General features: G+C 43.2%; 1 protein-coding gene across 3 annotated transcripts in view; it reads right to left on the bottom strand.

Moving 5' to 3' along the window:
* Positions 1-19677: 19677 nt before the first annotated feature.
* Positions 19678-27304, bottom strand: part of TMEM44 (transmembrane protein 44) — an 18497-nt gene continuing 10870 nt past the window's right edge. The window contains exons 7-11 of one of the 3 annotated variants that reach the window (XM_053460750.1): positions 27018-27170; positions 26099-26200; positions 25241-25414; positions 24886-24990; positions 19678-19924 (exon numbers count right to left, since the gene is read on the bottom strand). In XM_053460750.1, coding sequence (XP_053316725.1) covers positions 19817-19924; positions 24886-24990; positions 25241-25414; positions 26099-26200; positions 27018-27170 — 642 coding nt within the window. In that variant the 3' untranslated portion in view covers positions 19678-19816. The remainder of the gene's footprint in view (positions 19925-24885; positions 24991-25240; positions 25415-26098; positions 26201-27017; positions 27171-27304) is intronic. The other 2 variants (XM_053460751.1, XM_053460752.1) reach the window with 2 other exon arrangements.

Here is a 27304-nt window from a genome sequence, read left to right on the forward strand (position 1 = left end):
TGTTTGGGAACACTTATTCTTTCGCAGGGTTTCCACCTCTAGCACCAGTTGATTTTCCAAAACTTCTACCATGTTTGATACATTTTTATTCATTCAAAATCTCCACTGTAGTGTAGTGTAGCATTTCACATGGAATGCATCTCAATAGATATTCTCTATGCATGTATTTTGTGGTGTATTTATTTTAATCTAGGTATACTGTAAAGCGGAGGACTCAGTTAAAGCAACAGACCCACTTTAAGAATACAGATGCATTCTCAAAATTCTGGTCGGATTACAGCAATGGGATCATCCCAAAAGGCCGGTGCCTCCGTGATATGATGCTACATAGTACTAGCGTCAATTGCGTTAATACCTTTGAATTAAGGCAACTATGGGACATTAGGATAAATTGGCTTTTAGCGAACTACCCTCTCTAAGCCCAAGGCATTCCTCTCACCTCCAAAGTGTTCCATTGAGAGACTCCTATAAGCCAATGCCACAGGGCATATTTATTATGTGCATTTCTGGGTTAAAATGTTCACTGTAACTCATATACCATAGCAACCAATGGAATGTTCCTGCCAATTACCCAACATTTAGAGATTTGCACCAGATTTTTTTTCTAGTCGAATTTAACATCAATATGTTCTGTACAATTATTTCCTCTTCCTAAACACTGCTCATTTGTTTAGCAGCCGGCACTTATTGTAATCCACTCCTCTACATCTACTTACCGTGGCCATCCTTCCATAAATCTCCACTACCCTTTGTCATCTTAAATGATTCTAGCTTGATGGCCACTTCTTTCCACAGCAGTACTTGAGACACAGCCTCCATTCACACACAATACCATCTTAAATTGTAAATGATTACTTCTCTTTCCAAAATAAGATCATATAATGTTATTTTAAAAGCAATGAGCAAACCAAAAGTTAGAAGGCAGCAGTTATGCCTAACCGCAGAGCTGTAAAGAATAACTTCTAACAAAACCACTGGCAAATGTCAACATTTTATAACTCTTTAAAAGCAAGGCGCACAATTTGACAGCAATAGTAATAAAAGCAATCAGCATATTGCCCAACAGCATGATAAATTGAGCACCTCTGCCCAGTGCCACATATGAATCACGTGATCAGCGCTGATCACAGTATCGCTGATCACAGTAATGCTACTAAATGATGTCTTGTGGAAAGAAAAAAACATTTCATCAACACTTCTGGTTCCACTGTGGTTTCTGCTGAATGACAAAAAAATGCAACAAATCATGCAAAGCATGCGGGTTGTGGGAAGTTAGAAGGGGAGGAAATCCAGGAAGCAGAAGCACAACCAGTGTGAGCACAGAGAACCACGTGCCCAGGAGACATAACAGTCAAAGACACCTCAACTACATGCACTGTGTGCGAGAGAGCGAGAGCCCCTAACACTGATTCAAATAAAAGCGCAGGAAATACTGCAAGGGTGTAGTAAGACGGAGACTGGGAAAATCATTAATCAGACTGTGTTTGTCTTCAGCCTTCACTCAAATCTATAAAAAAAAGGGAGATGTGACGGAGCCTCAACGGTCAGCAGCGACAGCGCTCGGGATGGCAAGACGCCATCGGCTGCGACAGAGCCCCCGGTTAAGGAGACGACAGCGACAGAGCCCCCGGTTAAGGAGACGACAGCGACAGAGCCCCGCGGTTAAGGAGACGACAGCGACAGAGCCCCCGGTTAAGGAGACGACAGCGACAGAGCCCCCGGTTAAGGAGACGACAGCGACAGAGCCCCCGGTTAAGGAGACGACAGCGACAGAGCCCCCGGTTAAGGAGACGACAGCGACAGAGCCCCCGGTTAAGGAGACGACAGCGACAGAGCCCCCGGTTAAGGAGACGACAGCGACAGAGCCCCCGGTTAAGGAGACGACAGCGACAGAGCCCCCGGTTAAGGAGACGACAGCGACAGAGCCCCCGGTTAAGGAGACGACAGCGACAGAGCCCCCGGTTAAGGAGACGACAGCGACAGTGCCCCCGGTTAAGGAGACGACAGCGACAGAGCTCCGGGTAGAGAGACTCCATCCACAGCGACAGAGCTCCAGGTAGAGAGACTCCATCCACGGCGACAGAGCTCCCTATAAAGAGACCACATCCACAGTGACAGAGCTCCCTATAAAGAGACCACATCCACGGTGACAGAGCTCCGGGTAGAGAGACTCCATCCATGGTGACAGAGCTCCCTATAAAGAGACTCCATCCACGGTGACAGAGCTCCGGGTAGAGAGACTCCATCCACGGCGACAGAGCTCCGGGTAGAGAGACTCCATCCACCGCGACAGAGCTCCGGGTAGAGAGACTCCATCCACGGTGACAGAGCTCCCTATAAAGAGACCACATCCCCAGTGACAGAGCTCCCTATAAAGAGACCACATCCACGGTGACAGAGCTCCGGGTAGAGAGACTCCATCCATGGTGACAGAGCTCCCTATAAAGAGACCACATCCACGGTGACAGAGCCCCGGGTAGAGAGACTCCATCCACGGTGACAGAGCTCCCTATAAAGAGACCACATCCACGGTGGCAGAGCTCCGGGTAGAGAGACTCCATCCACGGTGACAGAGCTCCGGGTAGAGAGACTCCATCGACGGTGACAGAGCTCCCTATAAAGAGACCACATCCACGGTGACAGAGCTCCGGGTAGAGAGACTCCATCCACGGTGACAGAGCTCCCTATAAAGAGACTCCATCCACGGTGACAGAGCTCCGGGTAGAGAGACTCCATCCACGGTGACAGAGCTCCCTATAAAGAGACTCCATCCACGGTGACAGAGCTCCGGGTAGAGAGACTCCATCCACGGTGACAGAGCTCCGGGTAGAGAGACTCCATCCACAGAGCTCTATACATTATGTTATAAAATGAAATACGTAACCCACGCAGACGGAACATACAGGTCATGGCAGTGACACATGGCCACATGTAACGAACACACACATTACTGGCTCCTTAGGCTGGGACTCACCCGGTGTTGAGGCCCCCGGTGCGGGCGGTCAGGCCCGGGATCCCCGCTTCTCCGGTAGCTCTGCTCCCCGCCCGCTATATCCGGCGGCCCTTTCGGTATATCACCTGAGGCCCATAGTGGGTGCGAGGCCCGGAGCCTGAGACAGAAACACTGACAGAGAATAAGGACAGCGAGACAGGCGGGAGCGACACACAGCGAAGACGGGAGGAGGAGACAGCTCGGGTTCAGTGAGTGAGGGAGGGACGGCTGGAGGTGTGCGCACACTGGGGAGGAGGCGCGCGCTCGCGGGAGAGGACAGTTACCGCGTGGGGAAGGAACGATGGCCGGAAGACGCAATAAACAGAGATTTGGGTGGCGGGCAAATGAGGGTTAAATGTTGAGAGGTAACGGAGGGAGAGGTTCAGCGTGATGAGATGTGGAGATCCGGGATGGATAGAGAGGAAGAGCAGAAAGATGAGGGAGGAGAGCCTGCGGGATGGTAAATAGATATTGGGGGCCGTGCGGGATGATAAATAGATATGGGGGGGAGCATGCGGGATGATAAATAGATATTGGGGGGCGTGCAGGATGATAAATAGATATTGGGGAGCAGGCGGGATGGTAAATAGATATTGGGGGGAGAGTGCGGGATGATAGATATTGGGGGGAGCGCACGGGATGATAGATAGATATTGGGGGGAGCGCACGGGATGATAGATAGATATTGGGGGGGAGAGTGCGGGATGATAGATAGATATTTATGTGGAGTGTGCGGGATGGTAAATAGATATTGGAGGGAAGCCTGCGGGATGATTAATAGATATTGGGGGGAGCGCGCGGGATGATAAATAGATATTGGGGGGAGCGTGCAGGATGGTAAATAGATATTGGGGGGCGCACGGGATGGTAAATAGATATGGGGGGAGCGTGCAGGATGGTAAATAGATATTGGGGGGACGCGTGGGATGGTAAATAGATATGGGGGGGAGCGTGCAGGATGGTAAATAGATATTGGGGGGGAGAGTGCGGGATGGTAAATAGATATTGGGGGGGAGAGTGCGGGATGGTAAATAGATATTGGGGGGGAGAGTGCGGGATGGTAAATAGATATTGGGGGGAGAGTGCGGGATGGTAAATAGATATTGGGGGGAGAGTGCGGGATGGTAAATAGATATTGGAGGGGAGCACGCGGGATGGTAAATAGATATTGGAGGGAAGCCTGCGGGATGATAAATAGACATTGGGGGGGCGCGTGGGATGGTAAATAGATATTGGGGGGGAGAGTGCAGGATGGTAAATAGATATTGGGGGGGAGAGTGCAGGATGGTAAATAGATATTGGGGGGGAGAGTGCGGGATGGTAAATAGATATTGGGGGGGAGAGTGCGGGATGGTAAATAGATATTGGGGGGGAGAGTGCGGGATGGTAAATAGATATTGGGGGGAGAGTGCGGGATGGTAAATAGATATTGGGGGGAGAGTGCGGGATGGTAAATAGATATTGGAGGGGAGCACGCGGGATGGTAAATAGATATTGGAGGGAAGCCTGCGGGATGATAAATAGATATTAGAGGGAAGCCTGCGGGATGATAAATAGACATTGGGGGGGGCGCGTGGGATGGTAAATAGATATTGGGGGGGAGAGTGCAGGATGGTAAATAGATATTGGGGGGGAGAGTGCGGGATGGTAAATAGATATTGGGGGGACACGTGGGATGGTAAATAGATATGGGGGGGAGCGTGCAGGATGGTAAATAGATATTGGGGGGGAGAGTGCGGGATGGTAAATAGATATTGGGGGGGAGAGTGCGGGATGGTAAATAGATATTGTAATATTACATTTATATAGCGTCAGCAGATTCAGCACCTTTAAAATTGCACACAATAACAAACTGGTACAAAGGAGAGGAGGGCCCTGCTCTGGCGAGCTTACGATCTAGTCGGCGGTTGAGGGGGAAGTGAGACAATAGGAGAGGAGTAGAGGTTGTTGGTCTGTCAGATAGCTTGGTTGGGGTGTTGGCTGAGAGTGTTGGGGAGAAAGGTTGGACGCTCCTTGAAAAAGGTGGGTTTTCAGGGAGATACGGAAAGTTGTTTATGAGGAAGAAAGGAAAATCCAGAGCAGGGGTGCAGCAGTGGTGGAAGAGAGAGATGCCGGGCATTAAAGGCACGAGGAGAGCGATTAGGGGTTTATTTGTATAGGAGGATAGAGATGTAAGGGGGTGCGGAGGTGTCTCTGTAGGTCAGGATCAACAGTTTAAATTTGATTCTGAAGGGTATGGGGGGGCAGTGCAGTGACTGGCACAGAGGAAGGGTTAATATATTGGGTACTGTATTTTGTAATATATTGGGTACTGTATTTTGTAATATATTGGGTACTGTATTTTGTAATATATTGGGTTTCCGCATTGACTGATGTGTTGCAGGGCGCATGGGTTCTGCTGAGAAGAGGAAGTATGACATTAGCTTTTGCTGCATCTTCATTGCTCGATGTGTCTGTGAGTCTTATTAAAGGTCAGGTCATAATGTATGGCTGTCTGTGAAGCTTCTGGAATTACCTGGATTTCTGCACATATTGGTTATTTACATTTTATCTGATCTCAGTCACAATAGACACACAAACATACATTTTCACGCACAGATCCCGTAAACATTCACATTGGGAAAATAATGTGACCCCCCAGGGTAAGGACTTCTCCAAAAGCTAATTGGAGTCGGGAGTCGGCTATCCCGCAGTCCAGACAGAGGCTGAAGGTGTTGGTCAGAACCTAAAAGAAAACATTCACAGGGCTGAGTTTTTCCATGTTTACCATTTCTTTGATCAGAAACTTGTTTGACCTTTATTAACCCCATAACCATTTAGGTCAGTGTGGTTCCTTACCTGCTACTGACATTACCCAAGAGTAGTGCTTGCTTTGTCAGTAGAGGGTAAAACTATTGAGATACAGTAAGCGGAGATCAATCAGCCCAAATTCATGGAGTATATCCTGTTTAGAAGAATACAGCTCCCCACGTGTAGGGCTGAAACAACTAATCGATAAAATCGATAATTAAAATCGCTGACAACGATTTTCATTATCGATTAGTCGAATCGATTTTTATCGATTATAAAAAGAGGGTTTTTTTTAGAGCAAATGCTCTGAAAAACTCCTCTCCTTATATAATCCAACCTCAAACAGAGATCGGATTATAACACTAGAATCCAGATCCCCCGCAACGCTGCAGGGCACCTGGATTCCCCTCACTGTCGTCCGGTGGGTGTCCGTGCGATACGCACAGACAACTTCCGTCTCTCCCCTCCACTTCCATACACCCCTCCGACTCCTCCCCCCTCCCATACACCACTCTGCCTCTCTCCCGACTCCCTGGTATTTTGTGAACCTCCGTTGCTGACTTCATAGAAGCCTCAGTGTAAGTGAAGTGCAGTAACGGAGGCTGTCTGTGCGATGCAGACCCCCACGAGCTGACAGAGAGGATGATCCTCTGCAGGAGACCTCGATTCTCTGTCAGCCGGTGGGGGTCTGCACGATGTGCACAGACAGCCTCCGTTACTCACCTTCACTTACGCTGAGGCTTCTATGAAGCTGCAGTGAAAGTGTCTGTCAGCAACGGAGGCTCACAAAATACCAGGGAGTCGGGAGAGAGGCAGAGCGGTGTATGGGAGGGGGAGGAGTCAGAGGGGTGTATGGGGAGCAGCCCTCCCATACACCACTCTGGCTCCTCCCCCTCCCATACGCCACTCTGCCTCTCTACCTGGCTCCCTGGTGTCTTGTGAACCTCCGTTGCTGACAGGAGGCAGAGTGGAGTATGGGAGGGGGCAGGAGGCAGAGTGGAGTATGGGAGGGGGCAGGAGGCAGAGTGGAGTATGGGGGGGAGGAGGCAGAGTGGAGTATGGGAGGGGGAGGAGGTGGAGTGGGGGAGGAGGCAGAGTGGTGTATGGGAGGGGGGAGGAGGCAAAGTGGTGTTTGGGAGGGGGAGGAGCCAGAGTGGTGTATGGGAGGGGGGAGGAGGCAGAGTGGTGCATGGGTGGGGGGAGGAGCCAGAGTGGTGCATGGGTGGGGGGAGGAGGCAGAGTGGAGTATAGAGGGGGAAGGAGGCAGAGTGGAGTATGGGAGGGGGGAGGAGGCAGAGTGGTGTATGGGAGGGGGGAGGAGGCAGAGTGGAGTATGGGAGGGGGAGGAGGCAGAGTGGAGTATGGGAGGGGGAGGAGGCAGAGTGGTGTATGGGAGGGGGGAGGAGGCAGAGTGGTGTATGGGAGGGGGGAGGAGGCAGAGTGGTGTTTGGGAGGGGGGAGGAGGCAAAGTGGTGTTTGGGAGGGGGAGGAGCCAGAGTGGTGTATGGGAGGGGGGAGGAGGCAGAGTGGTGCATGGGTGGGGGGAGGAGCCAGAGTGGTGCATGGGTGGGGGGAAGAGGCAGAGTGGAGTATGTGAGGGGGTAGGAGGCAGAGTGGAGTATGGGAGGGAGGAGGAGGCAAAGTGGTGTATGGGAGGGGGAGGAGGCAAAGTGGTGTATGGGAGGGGGAGGAGGCAGAGTGGAGTATGGGAGGGGGAGGAGGCAGAGTGGGAATGGGAGCCACCCTCCCATACACCACTCTCCCATACACCACTCTGGCTCCTCCCCCTCCCATACGCCACTCTGCCTCTCTACCTGGCTCCCTGGTGTCTTGTGAACCTCCGTTGCTGACAGGAGACAGAGTGGAGTATGGGAGGGGGGAGGAAGCAGAGTGGAGTATGGGAGGGGGGAGGAGGCAGAGTGGTGTATGGGAGGGGGAGGAGGCAGAGTGGGAATGGGAGCCACCCTCCCATACACCACTCTGGCTCCTGCCCTTCCCATACGCCACTCTGCCTCTCTACCCGGCTCCCTGGTGTCTTGTGAACCTCCGTTGCTGACAGGAGGCAGAGTGGGAGGAGGCAGAGTGGAGTATGGGAGGGGAAGGAGGCAAAGTGGTGTATGGGAGGGGGGAGGAGGCAAAGTGGTGTATGGGAGGGGGAGGAGCCAGAGTGGTGTATGGGCGGGGGGAGGAGGCAGAGTGGAGTATGGGAGGGGGGAGGAGGCAGAGTGGAGTATGGGAGGGGGAGGAGGCAAAGTGGTGTATGGGAGGGGGAGGAGGCAGAGTGGAGTATGGGAGGGGGAGGAGGCAGAGTGGAGTATGGGAGGGGGGAGGAGGCAGAGTGGAGTATGGGAGGGGGAGGAGGCAGAGTGGAGTATGGGAGGGGGAGGAGGCAGAGTGGAGTATGGGGGGTATAATGAGTTTCAGGGTAGCAGAGTGGTGTATGGGGTGTAATGAATTTCAGGGAGGCAGACTGGCATATCTGGGGGAGTTAGAGTGGCATATCTGGGGGAGGCAGAGTGGTGAATCAGGGAGTATAATGAATTTCAGGGTGGTGCAGGGCATTTATGGGGGGGGCAGAGTGGCATATCAGGGGGCACAGTGGCATATCGGGGGCACAGAGAATCTCTGGCATATAGGAGGTATAAGGCATATATGGGGCAGAGTGGCAAGCTGGGGGTCAGATGTGCATAACTGGGGGCAGTTTGGTAAATAAAAGAAAATATAAACAAGGCTTTTTTCTCATAGTTTGTATTAAATATGAAAAATAGTTAACATATGAATTAATATTTACTAATAACTTTAATAAATTTAATTAAAACCTAGTTTGAGAAACACTGTGTTTGGGTTCTTGTAGCTTTTATTATTATGCCAGTAAAATAAGAAGGTGAATAGAGAGAGAGAGAGGCCATTACAATAAAGAGATGAAAGTGTAAATTGTACGTTTATTACATTATTTTAAATAAAAAAAATTGCATTTTTTTTATCCGATTAATTGAAAAAATAATCGGCCAACTAATCTATTATTAAAATAATCGTTAGTTGCAGCCCTACCCAAGTGTATCAAATGTCTTCAGCAGGATTTGGTTTTATGATCTGAAAGGAGCCATGAACTGCTAAGGAATAGCCAGCTTCGTCAACATTTAGTTTAAAAGCTCTGTATGTTACATATCACACAAACTCACACACTTCCGTAGAAAAATAAAACCGTACACACGAGTGTCTGTCAGTTTGCTCTCTGAAATGTCATTGTAACATTTGTTGTTAAATTGTAATATTCTGTCTATTAACCCTCTTGTTTCCGTTAGTCTAGTCTAGTCTAGTCTACGTTTGTGTTACTTCTCCAATCCCTTAACCTCTGTTGTGTATTCACCATTGTTGAATGTGTGTGGAGATTAGCTGATGTTGTCTGCATGATTCCATGCCATTGTGTTATGTGTTAATCTTTTCCTGTTTCCTATGAGTGTCATTTTTCCCGCCCCTGGTAAAGTGGCTATATAGTCCCCATAAAGTGTGTTCTCTTGCATCATTAGGGCAGTGATGGGGATATCAATGAAAGAAAATAAATTATGATGGCACGTGGGGACGATATTCGGGTAAAACTGCACAACGCAGATTCCCAGGCATAACATTATATGTTGGCCTTGTCTTTCTGATTGACGGTTTTGAAATGAATTGATATTTTAAAGCACCAGTAAACTTTAAGATAACTTTTTTAAAAAGTTTAATATCACCTCCTTGGCATGTTTGAGGCACCTTGTTGCAGCCATTCACAAAACCCAATGGCTCATTTTTGTCATTAATGTCACAATGTTATTCTTGCTTTGTTAGACCTTGTTATAATCCAATGCATCCATCAGTGTTCCCAAACGCTACATATTATTACATAACCATATCTAATTGTGTTTCAAATTTAAAACTATACTATTATTGTAATGTATCCGTCTATTGCAGGGAGTAGCTATTTGAACATCATGATTTGGATGATTATTCCTTACAGTTAGCTTATAATTTCAATTTGATGTCACCTGATTTTTTTAACATTCTTTGTCATTGACGGGCAGACATGGAGACACAAGGTCATAAAAATAAAATATAAGGTGAAGCAGGAAGCATACTTTCATAAGCTGCTTGCGCATTCTCAGTAGGACACAGTAGCGCTGTTCACATTGAAGGATGCTTGCAGGGTGCGTTCTTGGAGTAAGGAAGCTTTGGTGATGTCGCCACTCTCATACTCATACTGGTGACATAAACAAGCAATGTTTCTGGCTCAAAGAATGGAATCAGTGAAGCAAACACTGTTTGCTTCACTCATCCCTGAATACAAAAACCTGTTTAGCTGCCCATTTAACTGGGGTTGCCATCTTTTATCAGTATATAAAAATAATCATTTTTTTTTACTGGATATGATTAAAAGTTTCCAAGGGGCACAAAAAGAAGCCATTACTAGGTTTTATTTATGAAAACAATGTATAGCAAACTTCTCCTGTTCAGCCCAGGGAAGAGAAAGGCCTTAATAAATACCTTTGGGTTAACAGTAAAGCAGGAGAGGTGGCAGTTATGCTCATGGTCCATGGTTTTATGATACTTCTCTAATAATAAGTAACAGTATATTGTATCAATGGGCAAAGGCTAAATGTTGCTTTTCACAATGCTTGGACACCAAGCATTTTTTATAATAGGGAACTGCAGTATTGCACATATACCGTATATTCCATTAGAACATAGCCTTGTTACCTTTTAGCGTGCATAAATGTCACTGTATATGAATAACATATAGTACATTTATGTAGAATCTCTGAGATACTGTGAATGCCTTTTTTTCTTAAGGGATGAATGAAAAATCTATAAAAAGTTTCATAATTTATAATGGCTTCGTTATAAATTTAAAAAAAAAAACCAAGTAACAGCAAGACTCCGCATAACCTGTTTATTTGTATAATAAATTGTATGATTGAAGATAACATTATATTTTTCAGGGCTGACCATCTTTGTGTGTCCAATAAATACAAATATACCAAACATTAGAATTATGTTTTCAATATGAATAGTAGCATTGGCTGGGACAGTAGCCTTCACTCTCCCACAAACAACCCACAATGCACCTGTAACAAACCCACAGTAGAGTGCAATAGGAACATTTCATTTTGTCATCGCAAATATGATATATGATTCATTCAAATATAATATTTCCCTCTTTATAGACCACTTTCTAAGTTACAATGTGTTTTTCCAATACACTGTACTTGTTACAAGACATGAAGCAATTAGTTGTTATACATTTAGCTGGCTGTTATCACCTTGTGGGACTCAAAGCACTTTAGTGCACACTCTTGGATTTAACTGAATTGTCAGCTGAAATAGTAGTTATTATTATTACCCAATTAATGGTACTAATTCATCAAGTTTAGTTCCCATTTACCAACTGACCTATCTCACCGGCATCCTGACATCACATTTATTTATGGCGCGCCAGCGGATTTTGTAGAGCTATTAAAATTGATTATATCTGTCAGTATATATGTCATGCGCTGGATGGTTGGAAATTCTATGTATCTGCAGTTTGTTGTTTTTCTTATACTCATTTTAAATAGATTTCCTTATTATCTGTGAGATGGAAATTATTCAATGATGTATGTATTATGTGTACTTGAGTAAGTGTGTACAATATACAAAATCGACAATACCATTAACACACGTTATGATATATCAGTACAATCACTGCACTGAGCTGATTCTTTATAGCAGTGCTAATAGTGCGTTCATCCACAATCCTGCATTAGTCAGTGTCCAGCTGGGTAATTAAGACTGAACCATTCTATTGCTGGTATATTAAGGAGTCAGGGTATTTGCTTAGTATATTGGACTAAATATAACTGTTTGTTGTGTTACTATCACCAAAAGAGGTATTTAACCAATTCAGCTGAAGGGCGGGTGAATGAATTATGCAGTCATTTCCTGAAAATGCCTCCCCCACTTAATGTATACCTGGGAATTGTAAACTTGGAAAAAAAAATCAGTGCCCATTAGAGTCAGTGGAGGGTTGACTTGGTTTGGACAAGCAATTTGGTAAGCAATTGGATGGACAGCTTGCATGTGTCAGCTTGCAAGTACAGCCCACGGACATTTAAATCGTTATTTGATAAGTAGATGTCCCTCATTTACAAACCATGAAACCTGCCATGCGACCAGATTTGTTTTTACTGTAAAAGCAGGAATCATCTCGTCCAGCAAGAATCTTTTGACCACATCCTATGCAGTAACTAGTGGTGTTTACAGTTCCTGTGAGCACGAACACGTTCTTTCCCACATTTTTGCACCTTGGCACCTTCACCTAATGTCAATATAAAGTATTACATCTTCTGAATAAAAATATCAAATAATACCAGGAAAACCTGGGTCATATATCTCCTTTGTCCAATGGCATATTTATCTGTGACCTTGATTCATAAGCTTGACATGAGAGTAGTAATTGCTCTGCATCAGCATTTCAATAAGTTATATTTGGAAGCTACAAAACAATAATACAACAGTGCAAGTTCTTTAACATAAACTCTTTCTCACATAGGAAACAGATTTATTGTATATGTATCATGGAGGCAAGCGGTGTTTCCTTTGGGAGGCTATGGGTTTTTATTATTATTTACTGCATCTAAAATGGCACAAGTGTCTTAATTAGTGGAGTAAGAATATGAGATTTTTTGGCCAATGGTTCAAGTTCAAAACTGTGCACTCCAAGTTGTCACGTTCTGCACCACTTGCTGTGTCCTGTTTACTCATTGTACTGCGCTGCAGAATATGATGGCGCTATATAAATCAATAAACGATAATGCTGATAGGTGTACATAAATTATCACAAAATTTCTATTTTTTTTTCTGCAGGGAGTGCTATATACATAGTTGTACTATGCAAGTTGTTAGATAAGTCGCGTAAGAGAAATGTTTAATTACCCTGGCATCGTTACTCCATGTGTGCTGAATCTCACTTTTATGTTTCTGTGTATTTGGGAATATGTGGGAATGGATTTATGTGCAGTTAATGCTGTATTAAGCATATTTGATGGATTTGCTCATAAGGAATGTGCACGAGGCAAGAATTAGCAGCAGTGTATATCTGATCTGTTAGCAACCATATCTGTTGTCCCAGTGTAATATTAGCTCCTGGCCTGTACTCAGAACACGATCTCTCAGATATCATTGTTATGGATCTTTGCAAACAGAGTGAACAGTCACAGAAATATGTCTGACAATTATTTTGAAAGAGCCGGCACATGTGTGTCTGTCCATCTATTGTGCCTGCTTAGAAATGTAGATCATCACGTCATATTGGTGGTTTTTCTATCTAATTCTAAATCGTTTCTAATGATACTGTCCTAACTGCAGGAAATGTAAGGTCATTGAGCTGGATTTAATGAGCTCAAGCTATCAAAAAAGTACAAATGACTAGCAATCATCCCATTGACTAGAAAGGAACAAACATACCATGATCACTCACCATCAAAGGTGGCCTAGACGTGTTACAGATATACATTAAAAACTGGTACATATGCTGCAGAAAGGGGCAGATGGCCATGAAACAGTTTTGTTTTTCTGGTGTACATCATACCTCCTAACTGTCCTGCTTTTCACTCTCCTGCTTTGAAACTTTCTGCTGCAAGATGGCCAGGTAGGTGTGTAGTTTCATTCTGCCTCTTACTATGCCCCAAACCTCCCTCTATCTAACCTTTCGAGGAAGTGCTCCAGGAGGCCTGGTTAACGGAGCTGATAATGGGGAGAAGCAGATGAAGAAAGAAGATTAAAAGAACAACAAGAGGCAAGAGAAGAAGAGGAGCTGCAGGAAAACAGACAGGGACATGGAAGCACTCAGAGGAGAAGGTAGGGAGACATTGTAGGTGAGCGTGAGACGGCTTCTCAATTGAACAAGCCCTCCGAAATGTTTGAGCTTTTCCAGCAAATTAAAGGTGCTGTTCCTGTTAATAAAAACTATAGATCTGCCATAGAGTAGGATAATATACCATATCCAATCTATCATTTTAATTTTTTCTCTGGAGGCTTTGCAGTTTTTATGACAAGCTTATCAGTGCTTGTCTTTGTGTCACGCGATAATTACGTTTTCCCAGCAAACTTGTAACGAGCACAAAATTCACTTGCTCGTTATCGTTGGGAAACGGTTGGGCATTCGGCAGTATTAGGAGTGATGTTTCTAGTCTGTGCCAGACTGGGGGAGTAGGTGGAAGGGAACCTTTACTATTATAAGGTAAAGAAGCAATATATGACATGCACATATATTCCTTTAGTCTTTTGTTTTGTTCTTTTGTTTCTCCTGCTTTTGTACACCAATTTTATGATCTGCCTATCATTTCCATTATGTACAGCAATGATCTCGGTTACATACCGCAGTACATAGAGATAGACATATCTTCAATGACAGTTGTTATCAAATGTCAATCCTTTATCTAATAAAACAACCTTTTATTATAAAACGTTTTCAAGCAGAGCCTTATGAAGCACTGTAAACTCAATGTATGGCCATCAGCAGACACATCTGAGAATTAATATTACTATATTTACCCACATGGTACTACATTTTTGCAACAAGGTTACTATTACCTTGTTGAGGGCACGCAGGGTTTCGATGTTAACAGGGCGCAAATGTTTTACAAACAACACTGCAGAGTTCTTTGTCCATCCACAGTGAGGCTCTGCTGCAGGAAGAGCTTGGCTGGCTCTGGATATCAGTCAGATTTTCTTTACCAACCAAGTCACACAGGACAAGCCCTTCTTGTTGGAGAAACCTACTAGTATTTGCCCTGCACAATGAATAGTGAAATGCAGGAGCTGAAACTACAACACCCCCTTTAGTGAATAAAACCCCAAAGACAGGCCTGAAAGCATGTAGAATGTATAGGTCCATTATAAAGTGACCAAATTAACATTTTATAATCATCTTATAATACACAATAATCTGTATATGGGAATCTGGCTAAAAAGTACACGGTCAATGAAAATAAATAAGAAAGTACTTTTTCTGTTTTGATTACTATACATTTTTTTTATTGCGGTCAGGACCGGCCCAAGACATAGTGCCGCCTGGGGCAAAGTTTGAAATGCTGCCTCCCCCCTGCCGACACCACTGCTCATTATCTCCCCCACCCCCCTTTGTACTTCACTTACCTTCCAGCAGTCCTGCGGCGAGTCTCCCTGCTCTGCCGCGGTGTGCACTGCTGAGCGCCGGAAATGACGTCATATTCCGGCGCTTAGCATTACAAGCCAGCACCGAGACCGAGCTAGAGGGCTTGCAAAGGAGAGAGAGGGGCGGCGAGCGGGTACTGAAAACTTGATAAGCGAAAACCACTCGGCGCCCCTCTCTCTCTCCTCCGCTTCAAGAAAAATGAAAAAGTAAAAAAAAGCACTTGGGGCGGCAAAGTCTCACCTTCTCAAAAAGTCCCGCCTGGGGCAATTGCCCCACTCTGCTCCATGGCAGGGCCGGCCCTGATTGCAGTATGTTTGATTTGGCTGGAAAATGTTATCGGCAGATACCTGTAGCTGCTAAACCTTCTTTGTTCTTTTCTTCTAGTTACAGAAACATGAACTCTAATTCTAATTAATATTAGCTTATCCTACAACCTTTGCATGCTGGAAACTGGTTAAACCAGTATATGAGAGCAGCAGGAAATAGTTTATTTAGACTGCTCTCTTAGAATACATTAATGCGAAAATTACATATGCGAAAAATACTACTGTGTTTTTTTTTGTAATACCTTTGTTATTTGGACAATATATATAACCACAAACCATAGTACTAATACTAAAATGCACCAATATATCGCTTCGGGTGGCTTAAACTAGGTGACAATACTACTACCATTAATAGATCTTTGAAAGGGGCAGGGAGAATATTTGATCTGCCTTCTGCCAGTTTTGCCGAGCTGCTGGGAGTGAGGTTAACGCAGACAATGCCGCCACTGAGCAAGTGCCAAGTGATGCAAATCTGGATTTATCCTCATTTTAATCCACAGTACTAAAGCCCCTAAAAAAACAGGTTATTACACGTCTGTAGGAGTGCATCTAGGGTGAAAACGGTGCATTTCCTAGCATCGGTGATGCATAACAAAGGTTAGGAACAAACTGTGTGTAGCCGGCGTCAACTATTTTTTGAATACCACGTTGAACGAGAAGCCGGTTTGCTACAGAATAAAGCAATTAGTGGTTTAGCTTCAGTTGTGGCCGTTGATGCTGCAGGTGCAAAGCTCTAAAGCCTGCAAGATTAAGGGGCCCACCGAAGGCTGGCTCTAGAGAGCAAGCGCTCTACAAAGCTAAATCCTCGTGGTGTTTCTGGTCCCAGCCAACGACAAGCTTGTTGCCCACTTCTACAGAACTACAGAACTCATGATTTTCTGGGAAAAAGTCCTATAGACATTCCAAAGAAACAATAAGTGATATTCTGTATTCTGATATTCAATGAAAACTATTAGTAGTCTTAATGGGGCCAAATATATTTGTTTTTACTCCAATTTCATGTAGTTACTGCCCCCAGTATTGAAACATTTGCCTTAGATAGACCAAGATTTATATGTCACTTGTATTTACACATTATATATATATTACATACACATAATATAATGTGCATCCCAAGTGTTCCTCATTAGAGACCTAATTTCTCAACCCTCACTTCAGTGTCCCTCTTTTCTAGGAGTTTGGTGGGCAACAGTGTTCTAGACACCTCAAAGACATAATGTGTATAAAAACAGCAGGAATTGATTTATTCGTTATATTTATGTGTTTTTATGCAAATGCCTTATTGGGTTACATAACCAGCTGTCATTGGGTAACAAAGAGACACAGAAATCCCAAGTATTGAGAAGTATTGATAACTACTGCTGACAGTAATGTTACAGTACATCTCCATAAAATTAAGCAAATTAACTTTCTGCTTCAATTTCTATTGTTACCAAGATTCAACCCACACACAAGCCTTTTTTTTTTTTGGAAATGCCATAAAATGATATCTCCTGACATGGCATGATTACCCAGGGCTGATTGGCTGGTGCTCGTTTGGTTTGTTTCTTGAACAAAGCTATCAGAGAAAATACACAGTAAATAAATTTGCATTCACAACTTTTCCCCCTGCAACGCTAGGTTTATTCACAAAACTTGAAATGCCAGAAAAAAAGAGGTATAAGAACGTCTCTCAATGCCTGAAATATTTTGAAGGTGACTATTCTAGTGTCTGTCTTTACGGCAGCGCATAACTCTCCTTTCAAAACTTATTTTGGCTGCGCCTCAAGATCAAGTATCTAATGAAGTACATTTTATGATCCGCAAATTGTTTCCTGGATCTTTAGTGGTTGTTGCCAATTATTTCTCTAATGCTTTTTTCTCCCCCAATTCAGTAGGGCCTTTCCTGATTCAGCAAAGTGTGTATGTGTCTCAACGTCTATTAAGATCCCTTTCTGGACACTTTTACAAATGGCTATTGACTTTGAACCTTTGATTAAAACCCACTTAAGGATCATTAGTCAGAGCGAGTGTTCTGAGTGCGGCGTCTTATTGTGTGAAAATAAATGAAGTCTCTTCACTATCTTATCTTAATGGGAAAAGGCAATACAGACAAAGAATTTCCTTCCATTGTGTTCTCAAATCTACCCATTGTCTCGTTTTCCCAATTTCATTTTGACACAGGCAATTTATCTTCTATCTGACTCATACAAAATCATTGGGAATTGCAGTAGCTAGATGTCCAACTAGTTAGGGGGTATTACCTAGCTGTTATTGATACACAAGGGATGCCATTTGTTTCTTTACCACGTAAAGCTTACAAGCTTCACTGCATCACATGAATATGAAGACCATCTTCAGATACCTACGCAACAGCTATCCGTACTGTTTTTATGTCAGTGTAAATTACACTATAGAAATATTGTATTCTATATAACTTATACAAATAACAACCTTAATGATATACAGGGCTGCCCCATCATATAAAGACAATCTAGGCAGAAACCTAGAGCTCTGCACCGGTGGTAGAAGCCCAAGCAATTTGCCCAACAAGCGACTACCACAAAGGGCTCTTCCTTCCAAATGGTGGTGACTTATCCAAATGTTCTTGTGGCATCTTATATTCTGATCCTAAGCAGTATTGACAGTTATAAAAGTTGATTCTGTTGCAAAGTTGTCTTGTCACCAGGGCAACCATTGAAACCTTCCGGCTCTTTCCTTTCAACCTTTCCTTTGGTTACTCTGATAAAACACTTTGTGTGGCTTTTTAATAGTCCAAATCTCATTTCTGCGGCACATATATATTATTACAGGCTGTCTTTTTTTAATTTTCACAACTTAGATCAATAGCTAGACATTGAATAAAATGCATATACGAGGGGCGTTCGAAAAGTTTCCTCACTTTAATATAAAATATATACCGTATTTGCTCGATTATAAGACGACCCTGATTATAAGACGACCCCCCAAAATCTGAATATTAACTTAGGAAAAAAAGAAAAAGCCTGAATATAAGACGACCCCAAAGGAAAAAAGTTTTACCAGTAAATGTTAATTCATGTAAACTATTTTTTTTAATAAAAGCTATGATTGAGAAAAAGATTTTTTTTGTTTTTATTTCTTGTATTTTCCAACCTGTCCCCCAGTTACGCACATCTGCCCCCAGGCTTGCCACTCCAATATGGCACTGTGGCCCATGATATGCCTTTTAACCCTCTATATGCCACTGTGCCCCATGGTATGCCTTTTGACCCCCTATGTGCCACTCTGCCTCCAGAAATGCCTTATACCCCTATATCCCATTCTGGCATTTAGGGGGTTAAAATGCATATTATGGGGCAGAGTGGCATATAGGGAGGTATAAGGCATTTCAGGAGGCAGAGTGACATTATGGGAGTTAAAAGGCATTGTATAGAGCACTCTGCCTCCAGAAATGCCTTATACCCCTATATGCCACTCTGCCATTTAGGGGGTTAAAAGGCATATTATGGGGCAGAGTGGCATATAGGGAGGTATAAGGCATTTCAGGAGGCAGAGTGCGCTATTAAATCCCCCCTTAACGCCACTCCAGAAATGCCCTATGCCCCCATTTAACACACACACACACCCTATACCCCCATTTAACTAACTAACACACACACACACACACACACACTCTCTCTCTCTCTCTCTCTCTCCCCCCCTCTCTCACCCCCCTTCCCCCGCTCTCCCCCCTCTCTTACCGGTGCTTCCAGCCGGGGCAGCGGGTTGACGTCGCCTTCTGCTGCAGCCGGAAGGATGTGTGGCTAGCAGCGGGGGTTTGTATGCGTCCGTCGCGTATACTTTCCCCGGCTGTCAGAGATCAAAGTTCCCCGCACCGGTGCGGCACCGGTGCGGGGAACTCTAATCTCTGACAGTCGGGGAAGGTCTATGCGACGGACGCAGACAACCCCCGCTGCTAGCCACACCTCCTTCCGGCTGCAGCGGACGTTGTCTACGCGGATCGCGTAGACGTCAACCCGCTGCCCCGGCAACGCAGTAGGAAGCAAGGAAGCACCGGTAAGTGTGTGTATGATGGGGGGGGGGGTGAGACAGGAGGATCCAGGTCCCCTGCAGCAGTGCGGGGGATCTGGATCTTAGTCTCCTAATCAGACCTCTATTTGAGGTCTGATTAGAAGACGACCCCGATTAGAAGACGAGGGGTATTTTTCAGAGCATTTGCTCTGAAAAAAACCTCGTCTTATAATCGAGCAAATACGGTATATATTTTATATTATAAAGTGGGGAAACTTTTTGAACGGCCCTTGTATATTGCTTTTTACTATTGATTATATCTTACTGGATTTTATAAATGATGGTGATGAAGTAATCACAATAAAATATGTGCCAAAACGAAAGTTCTTAAACATCTACATTAATAGTTGCAATACATCATTTTTTATTGTGTTACGGAGGTCCATGATGCCACAGAACTTGAGTAAATTAAGATGTTCTTCTCTAGGGTTAATGAAACAGTCTTTTCAGCTGAAGTGCTTTTGGTAACTCATGGAAGCTGTATTTCTACTTTCTGCCCAACAAGGGTGCCACGATACCAGCACTCATGACTGAACTCTCATTGGGATTTATATCTGGAAAATCCCATTGCTGGTTAAAATCTTCAAAGTCCCACTGAAATAAAGCAAAAGTAAAAAAAAAAAAAAAAAAAAAAAAAAAAATCAGTACAATTCTTTTATACAGAAAAACTGATCATCTTACTTTACATAATCTGCAAAAGGAAATGCAACAAATAAGCATAGATGGTCAAAGTATGTAGCTTAACAAGAATCTGAACATCAAAGTACACAACTATGATTCATGTCATGTGGCATGTTATTTGCAATTTACCAAAAGTCACGAGGCTGCATTGTTCTTATCCTTGTCTTAGAGCAAATATTTTGATGGGCCATGACAATTCTAGATTCTGACCAATAAGATCCTTTAAAAATGGTACCGATGCGAAAAGCATCAGCTAAATTAAATCAATCTACAACATAAAAATAATAAAAAAAACCAACTCTCTCTAGAGATGGAGAACCTGGTTAACGTGGCAAGAAAGGTAAGTGGGCCCTTTGGAGTTACCAGCATTTATATAGCTTTGTTACAATAATCAAATAAATCTGTTTTAACTAATAACATGCACATTATTATATTGTTCTTGCGCACATATATCTGAATACATCATTGAAACATTCACAGTGTGGGTTGGAAAAAGTATGTGAACCCCTGGCCAAAATTATTTGGAGTCAGCAAACCTGGAGTCCAATTAATTAAATAGGATCGTTTTAAGGCTACGTTGACATTAAAAACCCAAAAGGATCTGCTGATGTGAACCATGCCTCACAAATAAACCCAGAAGACCTACAATCAAGAATTGTTGATTTGCATAAAGCTGGAAAGGGTTACAAAGTAATCTTTAAAAGTACACAACTATCCGCCACAGTTAGTGAGAGAGGCTGTGGAATGACCTCAAGCTCAAGCAGTTCTGTAAAGAAGAACGGCCTAAAATTCCTCCTGACCGTTGTGTAGGTCTGATCTGCCGGTACCTGAAGCTTGTTCGAGATTATTGCTAGCAAAGGAGGTTTGTCTAGTATTTAATCCGAGTGTTCACCTACTTTTTCTGCCAGCACTGTGCTTAATGGATGTGTTCGATAAAGACATGAAAGATCATCATTGTTGTGTTATCAGCTTAAGCACATTTTGTTTGTCTATACGTGTGATAATATATAGATAGTATACTGTATAACACTTAGTTAAATAAGTGAGTTTTCTTACACAATGAATTATGGAGTATACAGGTCCAACACAACCCTTCTCCTTGGAGAAAATTAATAGTGTTGGCCCTTAGGTATGAATAGGACAGAGAAATTTGCAACCATTCCTGCCAACTCTTCCTTAGTGAAGAAACCCGAGACCCACAATTGTGAAACTTCTCAGAAAGGACAGATACCAATTAGAAATAATTATTGTAGGACTAGTTCTAAATATGGAGCAATCACTATTGAAGCCAATCGAGCTTTACCAGTGGTTGTTTGACATTTTTTACTTTGAGACGGAATTACCCAATTCATTCAGAGTGGGGGTAAAAATCAGCACAACACCACCTATCCCATCACTCATAAATGGCTTGTATGAGACGGAAAACAAGATGCTAAATCAGAACATATACCAGACAGAGACGCGAAGTGCAAATATCACACAAGATAAAAGTAGTATCCATTTAAGAAGACTGGAACTGCTTTATAATTGGTCACTGAAAGCACTTTAATACAGCCAGTTCTACACCAAGTCCATATCAGTTCTATCCTAAATGGCCTGAACAGGCACCACTACTTTATACAAACCGGTGGGGCTTCTCCAAGATATAAAACAAAGCAATAATTCAGCACACACCTCGCGAACACCAAAAAGTACTTTTATTTTTATGCTCTTGTCTGAGTGGCATATAGGGGGTTAAAATGCATTTCTGGAGATATATATATATATATATATATATATATACACACTGCTAACAGCAATCACACTCCTATCAAGCCAAGGCAGCCAGTACATGCTGGAACCTGGGGATGTTAGAAGTGTGATTACAGCCTCCCTATGCCATGCTACCACCCCCACCCCCCTTACACATCCATGCTATTACACACACACTCATTCACAAACATTTAAATACTCATTCATTCCATTAATCACACATATACACACACACACACACACGCGCTCAAACCCCCCACCCCCTTACCTGAACTGCAGATCTCCCACATGCAGACTTCTGCAGGGGCCCAGCTGTGCGAGCAACTTCTCTGGCCCCGCCCCCAGAGGAAGGAGGGGGGAGGTAGAGTTATGTGAGGACTGTGCTAGCTTCCTGTTTCCTGCTGCTAATAGCAGAGACGCTGCTCGCGATCAAAGCCCGGTAAGCAGCACGGCCGAAGTAGAATGAGGTCTGATTAGAAGACGACCTCGATTATAAGACGAGGGGTATTTTTCAGAGCATTTGCGCTGGAAAAAACCTCGTCTTATAATCGAGCAAATATGGTAATAGTAGTAATAATAATAATAAAAATAATAATAACGTTACTGACACCAAGCTCATTTCTTTGCTACATGTCTTGAACACCAGATTTTATCTGAATCAGGTTCTACCCATTTAACATATACTTGTTGTAGTTGGTCCCCCCTTTGCAGCTATACCAGCTTCTGCTCTTCTGGCAAGGCTTTCCACAAGATTTTGGAGTGTTTCTCTGGGTTTTTTTGTGGCCATTCATCCAGTAGAGGATTTGTGAGGTCAGGCACTGATGTTGGACGAGAAGGCATGGCTCGTGATCTCGGCTTCAGTTCACCCCAAAAAGTGTGCGATGGGGTTGAGTTCAGGGCTCTGCGTGGGACAGTCAACTTCTTCCACACCAAACTCATCCAGCCACGTCTAAATGTACCTTGCTTTGCGCACTGGGGCACAGTTATGCTGGAATAGAGAAGGGTCTTCCCCAAACCGTACCCACAAAGTACAGGTAGGACCAAAATCCTACCACTTTTTCATCCCTATACCTTGCCCATAAAGAATTTAACTTTATCTTAAGAAAATTACAAAGTGGCTTGAGGGCTTATTAGTCAATAGAGGAGAGCTGTTAAAATAATAATATCTACGGCTCCCCCTTTAATACAATAACATTAACGACAGATGTCAGAACAGGGAAGAAGGAAACACTGATGACAATCCAGTGAATGCACCTGGCAATTCATCCAGACTGCATGTGGGTTATCTAAATCCACTTTAGGCATTGCTTCCATCTTCTGTCTGTCTCTGGAACACACACTTAGGCTTTTCTTCCTTATTTGGAAAACATTCATTCACCATATTCTCCAAGTCCCGGGTACCGAGTGCAAGCTATTGTTTTGTCTGCGGCAGAAAAGGTGGATGACACAATGGCTTAGGTCAATGGTATATGTCACATAAGGTTATTTTTAGAATAAAAAAAAAAAAGAAAGAAAATACAGACCATGGGATAATCAAAACAGGATTAGCAGTGATAGAATTAGACAAGTGTGATAAAGAACAGGACATGATACACTTGTTGTTTTGCACCACGTGGGAACATTCAGTGCATGACTGTCAAGGCCATTTGCCATTGCTTGGAAGCAGCTAAATCTGCAACAGGATTTCATTCTGCGTATTGCTGCTTCATGCGAGGTCTTGTGGTCTTCTGTACAAATTCCCAGCTTGGAAGTCACAAAATACAAAACTTTAACTACTAGCCTTCTAGCCCTCCATCAGGCCAACTGTCAAACTGAACTAAGCCAGAGTCTGGAAAGCCCAATAATACTGGTATTAGGTGAACGGTAATCCTCAGAGATATTTCTACAGTGCCTCTCCTTGCCCAGGAGCACAAGGGAAATTCCTCTCCTCTTACAGTCTGATTGCGAAGTTTCAGGGAGTTTGAATGTTCATGTCCTTTATCTGTTGCAGGCTTCATGAGAATACCAGACTGGATTATGCAAACTCTGCTTGGATATCTAGTCTGTTGGCCAATCCTGCCCTCAAAATACTCCACCCCAGGGACTCGGATTCACACAATCTGCACACCAACTCGCACAAAATCAACACTATACATCTCCCTGGGGCTGCTTAATATCACAAGACATACATATATACACACACGCGCAATTATAAACTATAAAGAAAATCCCAAAGCAATCAGTCTGCGGTCGGTGATCAGTTCAGGTGGATGAAGTGTTGGCTCATAGCTCCCTCTAGTGTATAGTATGACCATTACATGTAAAAAAAATTATACAGCAGCTGCTCAATACAACTGAATTGTATGGTCGTAGAAAATGGCATAAGTTCCTGTAAAATAGTCAGTGCTTTGGCCATTTCTTGGCACCCATGACCCGCGAACATTATGAGCAGAGGAGTCACTGTAACCGTGCTCCTCCGAGACAGGGGTTCCTCATACTGTATATCCGCCTGAAAGCACACGTGGATGATCTCTTGTGCGTTCGGATATGTGCGACTTTCTATTTTAATGAAATTTGCCAATTCGTACAAATGCCTGAAAACGAGGCGGGACCCCAAACAAAAATGTAGCAGAGAGCTCTGAATTCTTGTTTGCATTTCATTGCAGGTTTTTCACGCTCTCTCTCTCTGTGTCACTCATAGATAAACTCAGTTGTGCTAAAGTTTTACCATAGTCCCCAGAGCCTGTTATTATTTATTGTTTTATATAGCGCCGTACAATGGGTAGACAGGACATAAGTAGTATATAAAATAACACTTACAGAAACAACAGGTTAGGAGGGCCCTGCTCAAAGGAGCTTACAATCTAGAGTTAAAACATATTTGCTGTGCGGTCATTCTTATGGCATGCAATGTAAAAACTACGTGTTAATAGCACATGCAAGAATAAAGCTGCAGAATAATAGTGCTATTTAGTAAATAACAGAGTTAGATTCAGATTAGTACAACATATTAAAGCATCAGGCTTATATTTTTTTATATTATACTTAATTCTGCCACCATTAACAAAGATAAAGATTGGATGACTATTAAATTAAACAGACTCCAAATGTATCCAACATGTTTATCTGGTGCAATCACTTACTTTGCTGCAATTCAATTCTAGAGAGGCAGAGGGGATCAGGGCTTTCTCCCTAAATGCATTTTGCAAGTGCCTTGAATCATCACCTGTGGTCCCAGGATGGAAATGCTGCAAAGTACGTAGTAACATTTTGACTAGGACAATATATAGATAGGAAAAAGCATTGAGGTATGTTTTAAATAACGTTCAGAGGGACATATGGTTTGGAATAGTTCAAAGATTAGTACATCATCTAGACAGCACGAAGTGCAGTAAGATCCATTATGACCTTTCCTGCTGGCTCGTCCAGATATCATTGAGTAGAAGTGACTAGAAAGACCTGATGCTTTAATATAGAGAAGAGCAGGAGTCCACATACCTCCAGTTCAGAGTTAGTAGAGGACACCTCAGAGGAACTAGAAGATCCCTTGGTTATGGTGACCAGTGCAGGGCGACACACAGGTATGTGTGGGTAATAGCAGGTCCCATGGTTGAAAATAGCTCCAGGACTGGTCTGTCCATCACCAGGCAACCTCACCACACCGACCTCATTCTAAACATTAAAAGAGGCTAAAGTAATAAAGCAATTCCAGATGTCATGACGAAAAAAAAGAGAACAAAAACAAAAGCTGCAGGATTATTTCATATTAAATCCGTGGATATATGTAAACAGAATCAAAAGACAGGATATTCTGCTTATTGTAGAAGTTTGGCACTTGTATTTATTCCAACTCTGCTGTTCTAACCCAGTCTATGAAATTCACCCAGAGGTACCCTTCCAACTATACTTGAAACGATTTACTAGACTTATTAGATACTGTATTTAGGACCTTATTAACACTGCCACAAACCATCAGCTCCGTGTGTTGATTGTGAAGGACATTTCACCCAAATATCACACAAACCTAGATTACTGCGCATAAAGCAATATCCGATATAGGTGCTCAAATCTCATGGATCTATTGATATACTGTCATACTGTTACTATATGTTTACCGCACCTTTATTTCACGTTGGCAACTGGTTCCATTTTGCACAAATCAGACAGAGGTTACCCTGACATCATAATGACAGATCAAGTATTGATAATTTCAGTGGGATAACTTTTTTATCATTTAATGTGGTTTGGGAGGCCATAAGCTCTGTGTGGTTGGGCCATCCTTGAACCCCAGGAGGAAACTGCAAGAAAAATAATTTGTTATACATAACCTCCTCCCGCCCGTGTTACTTCTCTCACCTCTTGCACCGGTTCGATGCTCAGCTTCACACAGCTATCGATTGAGGACCTGTTGCTAAGGCTTCTTTTGGGGACAATTTTTATGGGTGCCCAGCTGGAGTCCTGGAATAAAAATTTTGGTTCAACAGTTTAGTAATTTTGGGTGAATGACAACCATGCACGATATTAGTTTCTTCTATTACTGGAAAAAAATGGCAACAGAATGTTTTGTTTTTACAATCACCGTCGTTATAAAAACTTTGTTCATCAGGCTTGCATGATTAATCTGAAATGCTTGCCATCATTGCCACAATGTCATTATTCACTAAATAACACATTATCACTATAATAATGTCAACTACTGACAGCTACCATACGGAGAGGGCCATAAAATCTGAAATTTATAGTATGTACTTGTTCTTTGCTTTGTTGCATGTACATTTTGGTCATTTCAGCAGCTACCAAAAATCTGTATTAATGTTTTCTTGGTTGGGTTTTTCTTGAGGTCCTGAGCAGACTTCCGTGTTACAGACCTCTCCAACCAAGCAGGTGCCTCGTGAGTGGTGTCCAAAGAGCTATACATTGCAGGAGAGTCTCAGGGGGTTAAGAAGGTAAGTTAATGACACTGAATTAGTTCTGTGGTCCCCAAAACACATTTGTCATTTTAGCAGTACCCCAAAATCTCTATGTATATGCTTCTCTTTTTGTATATTTTGAAACAACCCAATTGCAGAAACTTGTGAGGCTCAGCTTGTCTTGTGACATCCCAATCGACTTCCTAGGGCTCACTTGTCAAAGGAAGTGTTTTCCATTTTACTTTAAATCATAATCAACCTCTTCATTTTATTCACTTTTACGCTTTATTTTATTCACATGCTAAATAATGTTGTATTGTAGTAACTATTTATGCATCTGCGGAAGTCAAACATCAACAACTAACCCCTTCGTCATTGGGCTTGTGGTTGCCATCTGCCAGCTCCTCGTTGTCACCCTGTTCCAGAAGCTCACAGGTGTCCGTATCATTCATCTCTTCCACTACAAACCCCATTTGATGCAACACCCTGTTTTTCATCATGCAGGACAGAATTGCAAGCTGTGTTTAGCGTTAAGTTGTAATTCATAAATGAAATGTATTAAGTCACAAAACATTTCTGTACAATATAGAATGTAAATATGCTTGAATTCGGTACCATCTCTTCAAGAAGTATTACAATAAATTCAACAAAA

The sequence above is a fragment of the Spea bombifrons genome, chromosome 3 (genome assembly GCF_027358695.1).
Source record: "Spea bombifrons isolate aSpeBom1 chromosome 3, aSpeBom1.2.pri, whole genome shotgun sequence".
In the NCBI taxonomy this organism is placed as follows: domain Eukaryota; kingdom Metazoa; phylum Chordata; class Amphibia; order Anura; family Pelobatidae; genus Spea; species Spea bombifrons.